The sequence below is a fragment of the Tursiops truncatus genome, chromosome 20 (genome assembly GCF_011762595.2).
Source record: "Tursiops truncatus isolate mTurTru1 chromosome 20, mTurTru1.mat.Y, whole genome shotgun sequence".
Classification (NCBI taxonomy): Eukaryota; Metazoa; Chordata; class Mammalia; order Artiodactyla; family Delphinidae; genus Tursiops; species Tursiops truncatus.
Window position 1 is genome coordinate 9,901,282 of NC_047053.1, and position 22,328 is coordinate 9,923,609.

The 22,328-nt window shown below is 37.6% G+C and overlaps 1 protein-coding gene across 6 annotated transcripts in view; it reads left to right on the forward strand.

The window, feature by feature from the left end:
- RABEP1 (rabaptin, RAB GTPase binding effector protein 1) overlaps positions 1–22,328 on the forward strand; it is a 104,273-nt gene that overhangs the window by 69,960 nt on the left and 11,985 nt on the right. For 5 of the 6 annotated variants that reach the window (XR_002174728.3, XR_002174729.3, XM_019926815.3 and 2 more), the window contains 7 exons: positions 1,065–1,243; positions 3,254–3,385; positions 7,992–8,459; positions 9,715–9,819; positions 11,617–11,733; positions 17,087–17,185; positions 20,843–20,983. Coding sequence is in view for 4 of the 6 variants with exons in the window: in XM_019926815.3 (XP_019782374.1) it covers positions 1,065–1,243; positions 3,254–3,385; positions 7,992–8,459; positions 9,715–9,819; positions 11,617–11,733; positions 17,087–17,185; positions 20,843–20,983 (1,241 nt within the window). In the remaining 2 variants the exon portion in view is untranslated. The remainder of the gene's footprint in view (positions 1–1,064; positions 1,244–3,253; positions 3,386–7,991; positions 8,460–9,714; positions 9,820–11,616; positions 11,734–17,086; positions 17,186–20,842; positions 20,984–22,328) is intronic. The other variant, XM_019926818.3, reaches the window with a different exon arrangement.

Sequence of the window (22,328 nt, forward strand, 5' to 3'; positions counted from 1 at the left end):
CCAGCCCCTGGCTACCACTAATCTACTTTCTGTCTCTATAGATTTGCCTATTCTGGACTTCTGTATAAATGGGATTGGAATTATATAGTATGTGGCCTTTTGTGACTGGCTTCTCTGAAGGGTTTTAAGCTTGAGAGTGGTAATGTTTTACCTTCTAGGGAGTTTAGTTTTACAGCAGTGTGGAGGATAGAATACAGAGGGCCAGACGAATGGCAGGAAGGGTTATGAAGAGACTCCTGTTGTAGTTGTCTAAGTCCTAAATCTAAGGCAGAAGGCAGAAGATGGAGTGTCATATCATACAGGAAGTAGCATTAGTAGGCCTCTGTCACAGTTGAATGTGTTGGGTGAGGAAAAGTCAGAAGTATGAGTTGTCTCTCAGGTTTCTGGCTTGGGTAACTGGGTAGATGGGCTGATAGATGATACCATCTATTCTTTTTTTCCCAAAGAAGATGGCTGAGCTGATGAATATCAGTAACACAAGCATTTACAAAGATTCTTTGACTTATCCTGAGAGGTCAAAACTAAATGGACTCAAGAAGGATTCCTGGATAACAAGATTTATTCAGAGTGTATTAAAGACAATTAGGAGTGGTTACTATGTGTTTTCCCTTTAGAGCAATGTTTCCCAAATTGTATTCCCTAGAACATTTGTTACGTGAGTGGCACTGTGGAAAGGATTTTTTTGTCAAATATATTTGGGAGGTATTGTATTATATATCAACTTACAAGAGAACATAGACATACTTAAGACCCTGAGTTCAAAGTCCTGCAGTAAAGAAATCTTTAAAAAAAAGTTTTTAACCCAAGGTTTCTGAAACTCACTGAGCACAGAAATCTTTTTTTCACATGTTGCTCTTCCTAGGAACACACTTCGGGAGACTCTGCTTAGACAGGTGGTGTGGGGACAGCTGCCTTGTCCTATGGCAGGTTGCCCCTGGGTTCTTGTCAGAGGCAGAATCCCAGACCGGATGGACCTTTGGTCAGGTCTAGTCTAGTTAGTCCTATGTTAAAGAAATTGCCTACCATTAAAATTCAGTGTTTTTGATTGGGGGATTCCTAAACAGTATGCCATCTCTTGGAGCAAGAGCGACAGCAGCACAACCAGTTGAAACACACGTGGCAGAAGGCCAATGACCAGTTCCTGGAATCTCAGCGTTTGCTGATGAGGGACATGCAGCGAATGGAAATTGTGCTAACTTCAGAACAGCTCCGACAAGTTGAAGAACTGAAGAAGAAAGATCAGGTGAATACCAGTTTTGTAGGACTTGTTTGCCTTGTTAATAAACCACTCCACCCCGACACATGATCATATTTCTTTATGTATATTATAGATTGACTTAAGCCTGAAACAAAGGTGATGCATGCCATTTCAAAAAACGTAATAGCTACATTTGAGGGATTTTGCTTTTCAACTTTAGAAATGGCCTTGTCTGGGGGGAAGGGGGAAGAACTGATTTAGAAATGATCCTCTTCAGTCTGCAGGATGCAGTAGTGCATATTTCTGAGAAAATCTTTCTCTGCAGTTCTGTCCAGTTCTCCTAGGGCTCCTGAATTGTGTTAATCCAGGCCATGTCTTTTGTGACATTGCTCTAAAAGCCTTATTAGACAGTGATGGGTGGGGATGGAGAGGCTGAGTGATATGAAAAGGCAGGTGTCTAGAGGGCTGCATACCCAGGATCCTGTTTTCTCCTTATCTTAAAAAACAATTATTTAAATTATATGAGTAATACATAAATACATTCTCATGTTAAAATATTTTGGTTTAAATACAAAGTGAAAAAATAAAGTGATAAAGTGAAAATCTCCCTTGACATCTCACATACTTCCTTCGCGGAAATAACCACTTTTGTAATCAGGAATAATCAGTTTGGAAGGTAGTATTCCACACCACTTATATGCGTTTATAAGTGTATATTCAGGTTTTTTTTCCCCCATACAACTGAAATCATAGTATAAGTATTTATTCTGTAGCTTATTTTTCTCATAAGCATCATCTTGGATATATTTTCACTTTAGAGATCTCTCTCATTCTTGTTAGCTGGTAACATGGATGTACTATATTTGATTTAATCCTTCTCTTTGTAATGGGCATCTAGATGGTTTCTTCTTCTTTTTTTTTTTTTGTCATTTTAAATAGTTTTGCAGCTAATATCCTATACTATGTTGTGTATGTGTGCAAATATTTCCCTAGGATAGCTGTGTAGAAGCTTTTGTAGGTACTGTAAGAAATATTTTAAATTATCTTCTGTAACTTAGGTTAGATTTTGTTTTTCAGAAGTTTCTTCCTTTTTAAATTTCTTTTCTCTTAATTGATTCATTCATCTTGTGTGTAGACACAGTCAACTTGAGGATTTAGATTCTAAAGTACAGATACAATCATGCTTTTCCTGCTTCCCATTAGAATAGTCTAAATTCCAGAACTGGTCATTTAAGGCCTATGTGCCAGCGTTGTGCTAAGGCTTTATATGTAAAGCTTTATCTCATGTGGTTCTCAAAACAGAAAAACACACAACAAAAGTTCCCATATGAGATAGGGACTAATGGCCTATCTGAGGGTTGACTAATCTCTGATTCCAGAGTCTAAGCACTTAATCACCACCCCCTTCTCCATGTACCTCACTGCTCATGTGCCTGCCCTCTTTTTAGTCACATGAGATTATTCAGTATTCCCCACATGCCTGCTCTTCCTTGCCCCTCTCCCTTTTACATACTTTTCTCCCTGGAACCCTTGCTTGTCTCCTCTCACACAATTGGCACTTATCTTACTGATTCTTCAAGATCCAGCTCAAGTGTTACCTTCTTTCGGCCCCCCTTTCTAGCTCCCTCAGATGAAATCTTTGTTTTCTCTCCTATAGAACCTTGTACATGCTTATATAGTGATGTAATCGTGTATTTGTCCCTCCCCACTAGAGTGTTTTGCGGGGCGGGCATTGAAGGTATCTTTGATCTTTGTTGAGTGAATTATTACATCAGCTTCAATCATTCATTGGTATTTCATATAAGTTTGTACATGTTTCAGATGGATGTGTAATGCTGTAACTTTTTCCTATTTGTTTTACATAATAAGCCGAAGGAACATTCTATGTAAATTTTCTTTCTCAAATCACTTGAAGAAGAGGTGGGTGATTTGCTCTCTTTTGTTTTGCCTTTCATGTAGTATACTTGTATATTTGTTTTGAGTGGTTAAAGAACTGTGGGAATCATTAAGTATAGATTACCTGGGTAATATGTATTTTTTCTTCCTAACTTTTAGGAGGAAGATGAACAACAAAGACTTAGTAAGAGAAAGGATCATAAAAAAACAAATGTTGAGGAAGAAGTAAAAATACCAGTAGTGTGTGCTTTAACTCATGAAGAATCTTCAGCCCAGTTATCAAATGAGGAGGTATAATGAATCTATAATTAAAATCATCGTATACTCAGCGTTAACCATTTTTAGCTTCTCATACATCAGTTAGTTACATTGTTCATATGGGAAGTGGGTAGTAGCTACTAGCTGAAAATTAGATAAAGTGATAATACTTTATTTTCAACTGTTTTTACAGTATTATAGGTAGTACACTTTGAAACACGCAGTTTCTCTCATGGTCTGCGAAACAATTAGACGTTCTTTTTTCTAGCGGTTCCAAAATTAAAACGTTAGAAGAAAATTTAAATAATATCTGCAAAATCTTTTTTGATATGAATAAATGTTTCTAATACTTTGAGCTTTTGTTTAAAAGAGATTTTATCTAAAGTATTGAAACACTTAATTCTCTATGGCCTGTATTTGAGTATTATCAAGTATTAGATCTTAAGCCCTGAGAAGAGTGTGTGGGGTTTGGCAGATTGTGATGGAGTAGGGTAGAACATTTCAGGTATTGGGAATGGGCAGAGTAGAGAGACCTGGAGGTGGAAAGTATAAAGTGGTGTTCCTATGGCCTCATCGCCTCTCACCCACATGTGGCAAGGGCCTCCTCATTACATTTTCTGTCTTCAGCCTGTCCCATTCCACTGTACCCTCAGCATTACTGTCAGATTTATTTTTCTTAAGTGCAGCTGTAGTCAGGCTACTCCCCTAGTCAGAACCACCACTCACTCCCATTACCTACATAATTAAGTGCAACTTCCTCACTCAGACAGTCAAGACCCTTCATAATATGCACTCTCTTTTAGCCACATTGCTCATCTTGTTGTGCTATACTCTCTGCCTTGCACATTGGTTCCTTTACCTGGAATGCTTACCTCCCTCTGCCTTTCTGAGTTCCGGAATTCTTCTATTCATCCTTCAAGACTCAAGCTGATATCTCTTCTTCAGGGAAGGAAATGCTTCTGTTAATTGACTTTAGGGTAAAAACTAAGTTCCCCAGCTTGCCATACAAGGGCCTTTGGAGTTGAATTGACCCTTCCAGGCTTAGCATACTCTCCGCTTCATCACAGCCAGACGTTTCTACTAGCTGTCCATGCTCATGTGCATTGTTTATACTGTCCCTGCTGTTTAGAGATTCATACTTACTCCCCCACCACTACCTCCTTTCCCTGCCTGGTGAACCAGTTTCAGGTAAATTGGATAAGGGTCTTTTCTCACTTTCAAAGGTATTATGTTTCTGTTTAGTTTGCAGATTTACGCTGAGCCATGTAAAATCTACTTGCTGGTGGCTCATATTTCCATGTTTATGGATTATTTGACATTGAAAAAATGCTTTAAAAAATCCTAGTGGACACTGAAAAGTATGATGTAATTGTTTTTGTACATTCTTTCTCTTGGCTCATACACTGAGAACCTTGCCCTGATTCTGCTTTGTCTTTTTTTTTAAATAGACTTCCAAGAGAATGTCTCAATTTTTGCGTACTGCCAAATATTATGTGGTTTCTGCATCATGCAGTCCTGTGTCCAGGAATGTTTGGCAAAGTTTCAAACTTAAAAAAAAATATTTTAGCAGGAAAACAGGAAAAGGAAATTTGTTGTGATTTACAGTGAAGCACTTAAAATTTTTTAATAGTGTTTTAACAGCTTTATACTGTATATTGTGCATAACATTTTCTGACATTGAAATATAGCCTTTCAGATCTGATGTTTTGCAGTTTGAATGTTGAATGTACTTGTTTTGTATTGAGAGGCAGTGACAGTTTACTTTAGCCTGTTGATTTAAAGTTAATATGGAATGCTTTGGAGACTTAGATATATTGCTAAAGCCACTTAAAATTTGTAGGACCCTATATCTTCTTTAACCTAAATGCTTAGAATATGCTTTTCTCACCACAAAAGTAATATGTATTCATTATGGAAAATCTGGAAAGTACAGAAAGTCATACAAAATAAAAATAACTAATAAATTCTACTAGCCAGAGATACCACCACTAACATTTTGGTATGTACCTCTCCTTTCCCTCTTTTTCCATTTCCAAAGGTAACATATGTGTGTTTCTATTTGTACTTTTTAAACATAATACAGATTGTAACTGTACATGATGTTTTATGTACATTTTTTCCCCCACTTAAATCTGTCTTTAAAGGTTTTGGCACATCAGTAAGTGTTTTCCCCCACAATGATATTTAATGACTAACAGTATTTCAGCATGTAAATGTACCATAATTCCTTAGTCTCCTACAAATTGATTTGTGCCCAGGTTTTAATTTATAAAGGTGACCAAGTGGTGACATAGAGAGGTTAATGCCATTGAACAAAAAGTTTAATGTATAGTCCCTCTAGAAATGAGAGTCATGGTACACTGTGCAGAGTCACATGGAGAAGCACCAGAGTTGGTCATGAAGTAAAAGCAGGAGCAAGGGGAAAGCATGGACCACAGCCATTATTGGGAGTTTTGAGGGAAAGGTAGGGCAGGGTAAATAGCATAGGACTGGCTAGTTTGAATAAATCCAGTGGGCTTTGGGGCATAGAGTCTATCTTCAGTTTTCTGGTACCTGGCCCTGGGTTGATTTAGAGCAGGGGAAATACTGGCTTGGTGTGTAAGAGTTAGATAAAGGAGTTGGTTTGGAGTATCGAGATTGGCTGATTTAGATGTGAAAGACATATATATTCATAGGTAAGTTGTTTATTATTTCTAGGAATTAGCTAGTTTGGAAGAGGCAGTCTCTCCTCAGCCAGCAAGGCCTTCAAAAGGTCAAAAACATCATAAAATATAGAAAAGAAGCATGATTAACACACTAACAGATAGTCAATTGTTTCATTTTTCACTAGTAAAAAAATTTTCATTATTATGAGTAATGCCATAATGCTATTATATATAATTCTTCTTTGTATAAAAGTCATGGACTTACCTGATTACTCCCTTCATGTAAGTTCTTGGGAAGAGAACTGCTGAGTTTAAGAGCATAAGCAAACATATTGTTGAATCATCTTTCAGAAACAGTGTAACAGTTTACATACCCCTACAAGTATATGTTCCTTATAAGTATTGTTATCAGCATGGTAGTCTGGTGTTTTTTAAATGGCCCTCACAACTTTCTTGCCCCTATCCCCTTCCTTCTTTGGTGTCACAGTAGCATTGTGTTAATATATGATAGCATTAGATGTCGTGTTCCTTTATAAGCTAACAGAATGCTCTCTCTCCAATTTTTATTAGGGTGCTTATTTGGGACCTTTGCCATAGCTAGCTCAGTGTATACTAGATTTGTGTTCCTCAGCCATCGGAATTTCACAGATTAAAAAATCTTAAAAAAAAACTTTAAAAAGAAGTAAATGGAGGAATTAACATAAAAGTTGTCAACTTTTTATTATACCAAGTAAGGATATTTTTAAAACATTGAAAAATAATCTGTATTTTAGTCTTTTCCAGTTCATAAAAAGAAGGACATTTAACAACAAAACGTAGAAAGGATAGTATCTTAAAATAAAAGCCAGTTCTTTAAATTGAATAAATTTAGTTTCAAGAAAAACTTGCTACATTTTCCTTGCTTTCTGATTTTCCTACAAACTGTGCTAGAATGGTACTGGTGTGCTTTTTTGACTTTGGAAGTGTGCTGCACCACATTAAAAAAAAATTGAAATGGAATTCACATAACAAAAAATTAACCATTTAAAATGTGCAATTCAATGGCCTTTAGTACATTTACAATGTTGTGCAACCATTACCTGTCTAGTTTCAGAAGATTGTCATTGCCCCCAAAAGAGACGAGACCCCTTATATCACTAAGGAGTCACTCCCTACTCTCCTTTCCCTTTAACCTCTGGCAATCACTAATTTGTTTTTGGTCCCGGTGGATTTACCTATTCTGGATATTTCATAGAGATGGAATCGTACAGTGTGTGACCATTTTCATCTGGCTTCTTTCACTTGATGCAGCCTTATTTAACATGTTGATTACACCTTGCTTGAAACTTAGTTTCTAGCGTACAACATTATCCTCATTTCCCTTCTGTTCTGGGTACTCCTTCCTCTGTCCCCAAAATGGACAAAATTGATGTTTCTCAGGGCCTTGCCCTTGGCTTTCTTCGTATCCTACAGACTCATCCTAAGTGTTCTGATTTGCTGCCGTGGCTTTAATTATTACTATATAGTGGTTACTCCCAAGTCTCTATCTAAAGACTTCTTTGTCCCTCTATTGGGTGGACGTCTCTACGTGGATATACAGCAGGCACCGCGTGTTCCATATACCCAATACTGAATTTCAGGAGACCTTCCCTGATTCTTATGTCTGGGCTGAATTCCTCTCCTTGAGCTCCCAGAGCATTCAGTACATAGCTGTAGCCTGTCATTTTATTGAATATGATATTCTAATAGCCTGTTTACTTGGTTCACTTGTTTATTTTTTTCATGAAACTAAGCATTTTGAAGTCAGAGATTGTTCACATTTGTATCCTGAGTGCTTGGTTTAGTGCCCAGGATATAGAAGACACTCAATAAATGTTTGTTCAATGAATATATGAAGGCAGCACACTAAAGATTGTCATGTGTAACGTGTGGCAAAATACTTTATAAAATATGGTAGTTTTTCTCTTTGAAAATATCAGGAATTGTCTAACTGGCAATGTATTTTCACATTTCAGGAGCATTTAGATAGCACCCATGGTTCAGTCCATTCTTTAGATGCAGACTTACTGTTGCCATCCGGGGATCCGTTCAGTAAATCAGACAATGACATGTTTAAAGATGGACTCAGGAGAGCACAGTCTACAGACAGCTTGGGAACCTCAGGCTCACTGCAATCCAAAGCTTTAGGCTATAACTACAAAGCAAAATCTGCTGGGAACCTGGACGAATCAGATTTTGGACCGTTAGTAGGAGCAGATTCGGTGACTGAGAACTTTGATACCGCCTCCCTTGGGTCACTGCAAATGCCAAGTGGGTTTATGTTAACCAAAGATCAGGAAAGAGCAATCAAGGCGATGACACCAGAACAAGAAGAAACAGCATCCCTCCTGTCTAGTGTCACACAGGGTATGGAAAGTGCTTATGTGTCTCCCAGTGGTTACCGCTTAGTCAGTGAGACAGAATGGAATCTCCTGCAGAAAGAGGTGAGTTATCTTCCTGGCTTCTCCTCTGCTCACTTTGAGGGATACTGGGTAGCTCTGGATTTATTGTTCATTCAAGAGATGGTCCCTGGCGTCAATGCTCGCACTTGTTGCCAGCAAATGAGTGTTAACCTGTATTGTCTGAGCCTTATCGTTGTCTGCTTTGGCTGTTCCTGGTGATTATGACAGAGAAGGGAACTGACTAGCTGATTGTGTTAAGTGTGAACTTCTCCACCTGAAGTCACATCTCTTAAGTTGGAGCGATCTGCTTGAATAGCATAGCTAACTTTGTGTAGCCCGAATTTGGTTTCCTTGCAGTTTTCTATAATCTCAGTGTATTCCAAGATGCATATTCTTTCATCTTTCCTTGAGGTCTAAAGTACAAATGCTTTTCAGCAGTTGATGCTTAGAATGAGTTTAAGGAGGGGGTGGAAAATATGGGAGAGAAGGGAAGGCAACCTTTAATGAGGTTAATTTTCCCTCTAATAATATTTACAAACTCAGAAGTAGGATTAGGAGATAAAAACTTAAATATGTATTTGCATAGTGCTTTACAGATTACAAAGCCTTTTCACATACCCCTTCTCTTTGAGCTTCTTGATAATAATGAGACAATCAGGGCATGATTTTCTCCAACTTATCTGGCTCAGAAAGGTCAAATGAGTTGCTCAAGTTTCCCCTTCGACTTAGTAGCAAAACCTGGGTTAGGATACAGGTTTCATGACTTCCAGTGCTTTCTTCTACTCAGGGCTACTTCTCTTTAAAGAAGCTGTTGATTAGCAAGTGGTACAGCTTATTAAGCCTGAAAGAAACTGTTCTCCTTGGTCTCATGCAGAACGTTTGGGAAGGTGCTATTTAATTGTTTCATACCTCCTTTGTGCTTGGAGCTGGTGAAATGGTTAATTTGCACTCCATCCTTCCCCATCCCCTCCCTTGTTGGGTAGTATTGATTTAAATTGTGAGTGCCATGGTGTAGTACCTTGTGCTTTCCTTGTGTTTCCCTCAAATGCGGTGTTTTGTGACCCTTAGCCTCTTGATGATAAAGTTGTGTCCCTTGTTTTCCTGTCATACTTATATTGAACTTATGATTTTTTAGAATCCAGCTCTCTATTGTAACTACTTGCCATAAGTCCCTGAATAACTTGTTTACTCCATTTTCTACTTTGAGTAACATAGGTAAGACTGCACGTGTTCCTCAAGTATGTGATGTAGACTTGTTTTGTTCTGCCTGATAAGAGGTAATTTTGGTGCCCTTCAGGTACATAATGCTGGAAATAAACTTGGTCGACGTTGTGATATGTGTTCCAATTATGAAAAACAGTTACAAGGAATTCAGATTCAAGAGGCTGAAACAAGAGACCAGGTGAGTTTCTTTTGGGGTGTGCGAAATTGGTGAGCTGTTGTAGTTTTCATTGGAGGTGTTGAATTAATTGCCCTTCACCCCTCCCAATTTGCTTTATGAAGTATATTCATCTTGTTAAGTCTGAAATAATCTGGTACGTGCAACGTCAGTTACATTTCCAGTGGGAGCACACTATAGAATTTTTGCTTTTGTGTGTCTTTGCTTCATTAGCTTGATCAATACCACACAGGTCAGCTCGCTGGCATATCTCCTCTCCCAACCTGTTCCTTCTGCCCAAGGCCTAGAAGTGTTATTGTCAGGAATGCATGCACAGGGAAAGTGCTTTATGATACAGAGATTTAGGGAGATAAGGGGTTGGGTTGACTGTTGCTTCTAATTGGATAAAACTTAATTGGATATTACATTAATCAGTATTTGTACTCTTCATTGCTTATTGCCTAATTCTTGTCATAAATTTGTTGAAGTAAGTTTAATTTGCAGGGTCACAGAAATTAAGATTTGGTAGATTAGGTATGCTGAAACTGACAAGTACCTTTCCAAATACAGTGCCTAATAATGGGTTCCCTGATAACATTTAGGAAATGATGTAGAACTTCATGAGAGTAAACTTGTGAAAGTATAGGTAAGGAAAAAATAACTTTTTTCTTATATTTCCAAATTGTTCTTTGGTTATTATGGAGAGTGTTACCCTAGTCTTCAAAATAAGCTTAAGCAGGTTAGAATGATGGTTTAATATTTTCAGATGCCTTTGGCATTAATTTTCTCCATATATGCTTTATTTTTTAGATGGCTTAGAGGTAAATTTCTAAAGCTATTTGTGAAACCTCTATATCAGTAGTTGGTCTCTGATAGTGTGGTATAGGAATGTGGGGTATCTTGGATTCCATAGTCGTGTCAATAGACATTTTACTCTTGCTTCATCTGTGCAGGCACTTCGCTGGGTTCTGAGTATTCAGATACAGAGAGAACACCGTACTGCCCATAGGGAGCTTTCAGTGTTGCAATCCAAGCCATCAGTTCAATATGGTTTGTTCCTGTACATGTACAAGTAGAACTAGAGGATGAGCAGAGGCATCTAAATTAACTGTGGGCTGTTAACTAGGGAAGGTAACAGTTCAGCTAAGTTTGTTTTAGAGCTAGAGTAAAAATTAATTAGGAAAAGAAGTGGAGAAAGGGTGTTCAAGGAGAGGAAATGTATACAAAGGAACAGTTATGAAGGAAAATTGTGTGTTCTAGGAAGTATGAATAGTTTATGTGGCTGGGCATAAGGGGGGGTTGTGTGTGAGAGAGAGAGAAAGAGAGAGTGGAGAGAGAGTGGGGGGAAAATAGTGGGAGAGGAGGCTACAAAGGGAAGGCCATGATGAGATCATGGAGGGAGGGGTGTGATGACTGAAGGGATTTAAATTTTACCCTGAAGACTTTGGGAGGCATTTAAGGATTTTAAGTAGGGAAATGATATGATTTGACTTTCATTTTAGAAATATTTATTGTGTTAGAGTGGATTATAGATTGGCAGCAGAAAATAGAGTCAGGGAGGCCAGTGCCCTAGCCTAGAAGACCCAGGAGGAAAAGCAGATATTTTCTAATGAGATAATGGATATGAAGAATGTTTTGTTAACTGTAAAGCATAGTATAGTTGTCGAATGAGGTAATTCATCTCAATTTTTTCCCAAATTGACAAATTTGTTTCTCAGGAAAAAAGATTAGGTTTAAAAAAATTTTCTGGAGGTAGGGATTTTTTTTTAAACTTATGAAAATTCTGGTACTTCCTTCTAATTGACGTTTAAAATTGCATAGGTGAAAAAGCTACAGGTGATGCTAAGGCAAGCAAATGACCAGTTAGAGAAGACAATGAGAGATAAACAGGAGCTGGAAGACTTCATAAAGCAGAGCACTGAAGATTCAAGTCACCAGGTAAGTGAGGGTTTTAGAATGTGGCCCCTGGGAGATGACTGAGTTGTTTAAATAAAAGCGTTTTGAAAACCTAGTAAGGTTTCTTTCTTGCCCTGAAGATCTGGCAGTTCTGTTTTCCCTCAGATAAGAATATCTCAAACTGATCTTTCTCTGGTGTCTGTTTTACAGATTTAAGGAAAGTAACTTTTGCAATAACTCGTTAGTAAATATCAGGAGGCTCTGGTTCTCTTTTCGCCTTTGACTTTTATTAGGTTTTTCTGCTGCACAAGAAACCTGCTGACAAGAAAGATGCTAGTTATCTTCTTTTTGACTTTTTGAAAAATACCATGCATAGGAAAAAATGTGACCGTATACAGATGTACCAAACACATCTGAACTAACATCTGTGTAACCACCAAGATCGAGTAATAGAAAATTAGCTAGTACCCCAGAAGCCCTCACTTTCCCCCTCCACTTACTACTTCCTCCCTAGAGGTAATTACAGTCCTAACATGGAACACCATTAGATTAGCTTTGTCTGCTTTCTTATTTTAACAAATGAATCATATAGTCCATATTCAATGAATGACACAATCATTCATTGTGTTTGTCTTCCTCCATTCAACATTGTGAGGTTCCTACTCACAAATGTGTGTGGTAGTTGTTATTTTCATTGTTGTATACTCGTACCATTGTATGGATATAATTTATCCATCTTAATGTTATGAGCATTTGGGTTGTTTCCAGTTGTGGGATATTATGAATAATTCTACTTTGAAATTTCTGTATAGGGCTTGTTGCACATGTTGCTGCTGGGTATGTGCTTAGGAGTAGCATGCCTGGGTCAAAATGTATGTCAACTTTTGGAGATAATAGTGCCAGAAAGTGGTTGTATGAATTTATACTCTCCCCAGCAATGTATGAGAAGAATTCCTGTGGGTCCGCAGGCTCGACAGACTTCATTTTGTGTTATTTTAATTATAGCCATTTTGGTGGGTGTGTAATGGCATTTCATGGTGGCTTAGTTTGTGTTTCTCTTACGACCATTGAGGTTATTTAGCATTTTTCATGTTTGTTAGCCATTGGGATATCATTGTGTGTGTGTGTGTGTGTGTGTTTGTTTGTGTGTTTGAAATTACTTTTCAAGTCTTATGCTTGATATTTTATTGGGTTGTCTTTTTTTTTTTCCCCCCACTTTTCTGATAGGAGTTCTTTATATAATCTTATTAGAGCCTTTTGGTGATGTGTCCCAAATGTCTTCTACTCAGTACCTTAGATTTTCATTATTTTAATGGTGTCTTTTGATGAACAGAAGTTCTTAATTTTAATGTAGTCAAATTTATTGATCTTATCTTTATGATGAGTGATTTTTATCCTGGTTTTTAGAAGAATATTTTCTTACCCTGGGGTTATATGAAGATATTTTCATGTATTTTGTAGAAGCTTCATTGTTTATAGCCACTCACATTTATATCTAAAATCCATCTAGAACTGACTTTTATGTATAAGCTGTAGATATGGGTAAATTTTTATTTTAGTTTTTTCATATGGAGAGTCAGTTCCTGTACCATTTAGTGAAAAGGTCACCTTTTTCTCACTGCTCTGCAAGATCATCTTTGTTAACTATCAAGTGAATGTACATGTGTGGGTCAGTTTGAGGACTCTTTTATTTGGTCTGTTTGCCTATTTTTGTGCCAGATTCGGTGCTGTAACTTATAGTAAATTTTTCATTTGTTTCTTTAAATGAAACATAAAGTTAGAAACTTTACAGTTTAGAAACATACAGTTTCTAAAAACTATAAAAGTTTTTCTCTGCTGAGAACTATGTTTTCATTCGTTTCAACAGTATTTACCTTGACACCAGGCAGCATAGTTACAATAGCTACTTTAAAGTCTTTGATGAGTCCAACCTTGGTCATCATGGGGTTGGCATGTGTTTTCTTTCCTCTTGAGAATTGGCCACATTTTCCTGATTGTTTCTATGTCAAGTACTTTTAGATTGATCTTGGAGATTATGAATATTTTATTGTGAGACTCTCAGTTCTGTTAACCTGATTAGGTTCGTTCATAAGTTCTGTCTTGCCTTCTGTAGTAGGTAGTTCTAATGTCAGTTCATTTTTAAAAGCCTTTGCAGTGCTCTTTTGGATGTGTCCATGTATGTATATAGCTCAGGGGTCAGTGTGAGACTTGTGCTGGTTCATGCACAGAATTAGGGGATCCTTTTTCAAGCTCTTTTCTCTCAGTACCACTCTACTTGTCAGCTCATGGGGACCCTGTCGTGGCCCTGTGATCAGAAAAACAGTTGTTTGTCCTGTGCTGCTGCATCTGTTGTGGCTTTACAACTGGGGCAGCTCTTAGATTCATGCTGGCAGAAAATAGGAAAAAAAACCCAAATAAGTAGTAAACTGCAGTATGAATTGTTTCTTCCCGTTTTGATTTCCCTCCCTAAACTGTCTGCTTTTGCTTATGTTTTAGAGTCCTCAGGTAGTTGCTTTTTGTATTTTTTCCAGAGTTTTTAGTTGTAATAAGGGGAGAGAATGGCCTTGGTGGGCTTAGTCCATCTTGGACAGTGCCAAAAGTCTCCGTTCTCTCATATTTTTGTTTATTAGACATATCTTTTTCTTTCCACCTTCATTCAAAAAGGATACTCTGTGGTCAGGTATAGAATTCTGAGTATTTATGATATTTTCTTTCAGCACTTTGAAGTTCTTATTTCATTGCTTCTGGCTTCCATGTTTCTGATGAGAAGTCAGCTGTAAGTCTTATTGTTGTTCCTTTGAAGGTGAAATGTTATTTTTTCCGTGGCTGTTGTAAAGATGTTCATTTTGGCTTTTGTTATTAACAGTTTTACTGTGTTATATACCTAGGTGCGTCTTTCTTCATATTTCTGCTGTTTGGAGTTCACAGGGTTTCTTGGATCTCCGAGTTAATGTCTTATATCGTGATTGGAATATTCTCAGCCATATGTCTCTTTAAAAATTTGTTTTTATTGAGATAAACATAAAGTGCATAAATCTCAAGTGTACAATTTGGTGAATTTTAATGTGTGAAAAATTTTACTAGGGTAATAAATCATCATCTGCATCAAGATACTGAACATTTCTAATACGCTCATGTTCTTTACTAATAAGTAAATACCCCACCTGCCTATTCTTAGAGGTAGCCAGTATTCTAACTTTTAACACTGTTTTAGAATTGCTTGTTGCTGGACTTCGTATAAATGGAATCATACAGTATGTAGCCTTTTGCATCTGGTCTGTTGGGTCATTATGTCTGTGAGACTTATCCATATTGTTCTGTGTGTAAGTAGTTAGATTTTAATGTTGTGTATATTCTATAACATGAGTATACCATAATTCATTTATCCATTCTACAGTTGAGAGATATTTGGATTGTGTCTGGTTTTTGGATATTGTGAATGAATACACGTTTTAACATTCTTGTACATGTCTTTTAGTGGACATGTGGACTTATTTCTCTCAAGTATACATAGTAGTGAAATTACGGAATTTTTGAGTTTTTGCACAGGTATATTTTTAGCTCTACCAGCTATTTCCATTGGCTGTTACTTCTTCAAATATTTGTATATGTTAGATGTTCGCATTGCATCTGCATGGCTTCTTTAATCTCTCTTCTGTATTTCCCATCATTTTTGTCTTTGTTTATTATCTTCATATCACTAATTTTCTCTTCAAATAGGTCTAATCTGTTAAACTCATCCATTTTATTTTTAATTTGGATAATTGATTTTTTTAGTTTATTTCCATTTGGTTATTTTTCATCGTTTCCATTTCTCTGGTGGTTCTAAATTTCTGAACAGATCAAATATAGTTATTTTAAAGTCTGTTTCTAATAACATATCTGGATTCATTGTAGCTCTCTTTTTGTTATCTGTTTTGTTTTTTATCATTTCCTTTTGTTTTTTATCATAGTCTTTTATTTATTTTTAATTAATTTTTGGCTGTGTTGGGTCTTCGTTGCTGGGCACGGGCTTTCTCTAGTTGCAGCAGGTGGGGGCTACTCTTTGTTGTGGTGCGCAGGCTTCTCATTGCGGTGGCTTCTTGTTGTGGAGCATGGGCTACAGTAGTGTGGCTTGCAGGCTCTAGAGCACACACTCAGTAATTGTGGCACATGAGCTTAGTTGCTTCGCGGCATGTGGGACCTTCCCAGACCAGGGCTCAAACCTGTGTCCTCTGTATTGGCAGGTGGCTTCTTAAACACTGCGCCACCAGGGAAGTCCCTATCACAGTCTTTCCTTGTGCATTCTTAACTTGAGGTACTAGACATTATATGTGAAAATTGTTGAAATAAAGCCATTTTTCTTATGAGAGGCAGGCAACTAGTTGTACTAACAATCCTGGATCACCTTAATACATTTATGGGAATTGAGATTATATGAAGTTGTGAAGGTTGGATTATTTTAACTTCTTCCCTTACTGTAGGGTGTGTCCCTTTGGAGACGCAGTCCAAAGTGCAGGGTGTTTACCAGGGATCCCTTTGTGTATTGGGTCTTGGACTCTTAACTTTTGCCACCCTGTGCTGGGGTTTTCAGACGCTCTGCTCAGCTTCTCAGTGCTGCCTCTGCTTCTTTTGGAGTTGGCTCATGCTTCTGGAGAAGAGCTGTTCCAGATGCTGCACCCCGTTCTCCATGTGTCTTCATTCTGGTCCTTGGCTCTGTGATTCTTTTTTGCCTTGTTCTCCCATGCCTTCATGTAGGTGTCTTTCATATTTTTGTCTGGTTTTCTTAATTAGCAGGAAGGTTGGTTCACATCACCTATTCTGCCACTACTGGAAACAAAATTCTGACAATAATCATTTTTTAAATGTCTAAACAAATTTATTTTGGTTTATTTTATAACTCTTATGTATGAGTCATCAACTTTCACATAAACCCCTCGTCAGGAACACTAAAACTAATTCAAGAGAGTTTATCATGTGTCTTTTGCTCTTAAGTAAACCACCTTAGAATACTGCAGCTAGTTCAGGGAAGATTCATTTATCCTTTAAACTGGGGTTTTTTTGTGGACAGAGTTTCAAAATTTTTATTGATTTTTAATTAGCTCCTTTAAGAATAATATTTATAACTGTGTCACATGGATTAGTATCTATGTCTAGAGACGCATATAATGCTGTTGTTCATGTATGGCAGCGTATGACCCCTGGGGACTTTGGGTACTGCTTTGTGTCATCTGAAAGGCTGAGGCTTTGTACACAGTAGATGCACACATATCTGTTGAATGATAGATGAGTGGGGTTTGATGAGCTAATAAAATCAGTTCCGGACATTAAATAAGCAGGAGATGGAAGAGTTAGTTTCAGAATAACCAGATTCCTAACTAAATTCTCTGTGTATGAATTTTTTTTTTCTTTCAAGATCTCTGCACTTGTCCTAAGAGCCCAAGCATCTGAGATCTTACTTGAAGAGTTACAACAGGGGTTTTCCCAGGCAAAGAGGGATGTTCAGGAACAGATGGTAAGTTAACATTTAAATAAACATTAACTATGTTAAATATATTCTATCTTGAAATAATCTTTGATGTGACTTTATCTTCCTGGCCAAAGTGGTTACCATTATGTTCTCCAGAGCCTATAGAACGTTAGTAATGGACAAGATTATGTAAAGACATTATTCTCTTTTTAAACCTACCTCTTGACCAAAAAAATTATCACCTTTAACTTAATTTTTCTTTGATTTGAGAAACCTAAATAAAATAAACTATGGACCAGCATTTAATTTTTAGCTCTAAATACAAGCTAAAAGTTGAAATCTCTCAAAGCCCTAGGAGGTACAGCTTTTGAGCAGTCACTGTGCTTTTCCTGGACAGCTAATATATTTAAAACAACCTCAGTAATTTCATAGGGTTTATGATAAAACATGTACCATAACTGCTGTGGCACTGGAAAACTTCCAGAAGGCTGTCAATTTTGAGAGGAATAGGAACAGAGAGCTTCTTAATAAGAGCTGCCTTGAACCTCTGCAGAATTGTTCTCCAGCTTTGGGCCTCTTCCTCAGCAGTCAGGCTCCACTTGCCTTGCTCTTCCTTTTTCTCAAAGTTGGAACCCTGCATCTGATGGCCCTTCATAAACTATAGCAGAGTTGGTCCTGCTGGGGTGATCCTACAGAGTTGCCTCTTGTCCAGCTCTTGCAGGGTTGACAGAAAAACAAACTCCAAGTTGTATGGTAATGGTTTGTTTTTGATTGGCATTGGGTCAGTATCTGAATGGCCTTTGAGCTGATCCCTAAATGCTGATCCCTCAACATGTCTGTTGAGAAACATCTCACTAATCAATGGCCAGAGAGAGTTTCATATCTTTTCATTAATTAGAGAATATGAAATAATAATTGTTGATCTCAAGGACACTGTTAAATGCTGACAAAGTTTCATAGTGTTTAGCCTCCTTACAATCCCTGTCCCTTCTCATCTTCCTTCTCATCTTTTAAAACTCACCTGCTTTTGCTAACATTTTTCAAGTTGATTCCACTTAAAATGAACATATTGCAAGTGACATTGAAGAATTGTTGAAATTAAGGTTGAGGTCTTGTGAACTTTAATATCTTAGCATTTTCTTGAAATTAAGGTTGAGGTCTTGTGAACTTTAATATCTTACCATTTTCTTGAAATTACCTTTAAATGTTCTTACACTGAGAAAGATAAACTCAATTTCTTAGGCCCCTTCAAAGAAGAGTAGCTGTGGTAGTGGTTGGGATCTTGATATTTCCCCCGAACTATTTATTTTGAAAAATTTCAAACTTAGAGTTGTTTATGGAGTGAACATTCATAAAATCTTCACTTAGGTTTACCAGTTAATATTTTGCCACATTTTTACTGCTTGCAATTGTTTCTCAGTCTCTCTCTTTCATGTATGTGTATGTTATATTACATATGTATTTGTTTATTTTTTTGAGCCATTTGGAAATAAGTTGTAGACATAATGACACTCCTAAATATTTCAGTATGTATGTCCTAACAACAAAGAAGTTTTTCTGCATAATCACAATACTGTTATTATATGCTTAAAATGTAACCATTGACCCTGAAAGTCCTTGATTGCTTTCTAGTGGAGGTTTTACTTTTTGATCAAGGAACTGGTCAAGGATCACGTATTGTATTTTGTTGTCATGTCACTTTAGTCTCCTTTAATCTAGAACAGTCACCCACTTTTTGTTTTTGGCTTTTATGACATTAACATTTTTGAAGCGTCCAGACCATTTGCCTTGTAGAATGCATTTGTCTGATTATTTCCACATGGTTCAAGTTAGACATTTTTGGCAAGAATACTACATGGCTGAAATGATTCAATGGAAAGTTCATAACAAGAGGCATGTTATGATGGGTGGTTCCATTGTTGGTGATGTTAAGTTTGATCACTTGGTTAAGGCGATCACAATCGTTTTAGAATGACTACATTAATATTGCTACCAACAGCAAACTTACTAAGTGAAGTTCAGCATTTCTTTGTTGGCCCTCCATATCCACGGTTTCCACATCTGTGGATACAGAGGGCTGACTGGAAGTGACTTGAGCATCTCAGTTTTTGGTATGGGAGTGTGTCTTGGAACCAGTCCTCTGCGGATACCAAGAGACACCTGTAGTTCTTTTTACCCTTAGAATGTTATGCCAGGTAAAGGTTTACAGTCTGGGTGCTGTGTTCAAAAATTACTTGAAATGATTTTTCTCTCTGTGGTTGTGTTATCAATTTGATACAAACAGAAACAAATGGAGCTATGTATTACATTTTTGGATTTTCTTCTTTTTTAATTGACTTTTTTGTTTTTTGAACATGCAACATGGTTCATAAGTCAGAACTATAAAAGTATATAAACACTCAGAAGTTTCACTTCCATTCCCTGTCCCTTTCACCCTGTTCCCACCAACTCCTATACATGATCATTTAAATTTATTTTTGGTTTATCCTTGGTTTTCTCTTTACAAAAATAAACAAATATAAACATATTCTTCTTTCCCTTCTTTTATATCCAAAATGTAGTGGGATGCTAATATTTTGTTGTAAATGGGTTGAAAGTGAGCATAAAGCAACAATTGATTCTGGTCTGAAATAAATAAGAGCCAGTAGAATTAACCAAAACTTATGCATGACCTTGCCTGCCTACCAGCAGTCTATTTGTCCTTCAGGATGCAGCAGTCACCTTTTGTGGGAAATGTTCTTGAACCCTCTCCACTAATTAGGTACCCTTTGTCCTTTTATCACTGCTGTACCCATTGTCACCCATTGTAACCGAGTGTTACAGCACTCGTAGTATGGTTGGGTAATTTTTGGTTTACTTATCTTTCCCTCCACTGTACCATGTGCTTCTCTAGGGCAAAGTCTATCTTTTATCCCTGTATTCTCCATGGGCAGCAAATCGCCTAGTGTAGAGTAGTAGCTGCTGAACAAATGTTGGATGTGGAGTAATCTACACTTATGTATATGTTCAATGGTTAGTAGTAAAAATTAGCAGAAATACTTTTGCAGAATTTTATCTTATACTCAAATTAGCTGGACTTTTATATTGATATAAATTCATATGAAATACCTAAAATTGTTGTAAACATCAGCAAGTGGAAGAAGGAACGTGTTCCATTTTAAGAATGAGCCGCTCAAATGTCCTGCATTTCCTAAGCATAAAGCCTCTTGATAGCGTCTAATATTTGGGGTTCTTGGGCCATTCACAGTGATCCTGAGCTTGAACGTATGTATATGTAATGAAAGATGAAGATACTGCTTTTTGTTTATCCCTGCCTCCTGTGGAACGCATGCTGTGAGGAAATAGGAGTTGTCTTGGAGTACACACTTTTTTTGATATAAGTCTTGATTACGTCCACCTCTTCCATTGAGCTAGAGATGCTGGTCCTAGGGATATGGGGGAAGAAATTCATTACTTTTAAGCTGTTGGTGGAAACAGTGGAGAATAAGCTCAGATACTTGCTTCATTTCCTGTCCCCCTGAATATATGTAAGGGCTGTAAACCAATAAATCTCTGAGCTGCTTTTTTTAAGTCTTACAGAGCTTTGTCATGTACTGTCCATCCTCAGCCCTTATTTCATTTGGCCTTTGTTTTTCTCTGGTGCAGTTATCAGCAGATAGGATTTACCTTTCCGGCTGTGATTAGTATCTTTTTCTATTTTAGGCAGTGCTGATGCAGTCACGGGAACAGGTTTCAGAAGAGCTGGTGAGGTTACAGAAAGACAATGACAGTCTTCAGGGAAAGCATAGCTTGCATGTGTCATTACAACAAGCAGAAGACTTCATTCTCCCAGACACTATAGAGGTAACTTATTTTCTGTAAGATCAAAAATGTAAACAAGTACATTTTCTGAAATGGCTACAAATTCTTTTTAAAAAAGTCTACAAATAACAAATGCTGGAGAGGGTGTGGAGAAAAGGGAACCCTCCTACATTGTTGTTGGGAATGTAAGTTGGTGCAGTCACTATGGAAAACAATATGGAGGTTCCTCAGAAAACTAAATAGAGTTGCCTTATGATCCAGCAGTCCCACTCTTGGGCATATATCCAGACAAAACTATAATTCAAAAAGATACATGCACCCCTATGTTCATAGAAGCACTATTCATAATAGCCAAGACATGGAAACAACCCAAATGTCCCTCAGCAGATGATTGGGGGCTTCTCTGGTGGTGCAATGGTTAAGAATCCGCCTGCCAATGCAGGGAACGTGGGTTCAATCCCCAGTCTGGGAAAACCTGCATGCCGCGGACCACCTAAGCCCATGTGCCACAACTACTGAGCCTGCGTGCCACAACTACTGAAGCCTGTGCACCACAACTACTGAAGCCCACATGCTCTAGGACCTGTGTGCCACAACTACTGAGCCTGTGTGCTGCAACTACTGAAGCCCGCGTGCCTAAAGCCCGTGCTCCACAACAAGAGAAGCCACCGCAATGAGAAGACCATGCACCGCGACGATGAGTAGCCCCCGCTCACCACAACTAGAGAAAGCCTGTGTGCAGCAACGAAGACCCAATGCAGCCCCCCCCCCAAAAAAAAGATGAATGGATAAAGAAGGTGTGGTACATAGTATACAATGGAATACTACTCAGCCATAAAAAAGAACAAAATAATGCCATTTGCAGCAACATGGATGCAACTAGAGATTATCATACTCAGTGAAGTTAAGTCAGAAAGAGAAATTCCATATGATATCACTTATATATGGAATCTAAATATGACACAAATTTATGAAACAGACTCACAGACATAGGGAACAGAATTGTGGTTGCCAAGGGGGAGGGAGGGTGGCGGAGGGATGGACTGGGAGTTTGGGGTTAGTAGATGCAAACTATTGCATATAGAATGGATAAACAACAAGGACCTACCGTATAGCACAGGGAACTATATTCAGTATCTTGAGATTAACCATAATGGAAAAGAATGTATGTTTATGTATGTATAACTGAGTCACTTTGCTGTACAGCATATATTAACACAATATTGTAAATCAGCTATACTTCAATTTGAGTGAAGTAAGTGAGAAAGAGAAAAACAAATACTGTATGCTAATGCATATATATGGAATCCAAAAAAATGGTACTGATGAACCTAGTGGCAGGACAGGAATAAAGACACAGATGTAGAGAACGGACTTGAGGACACGG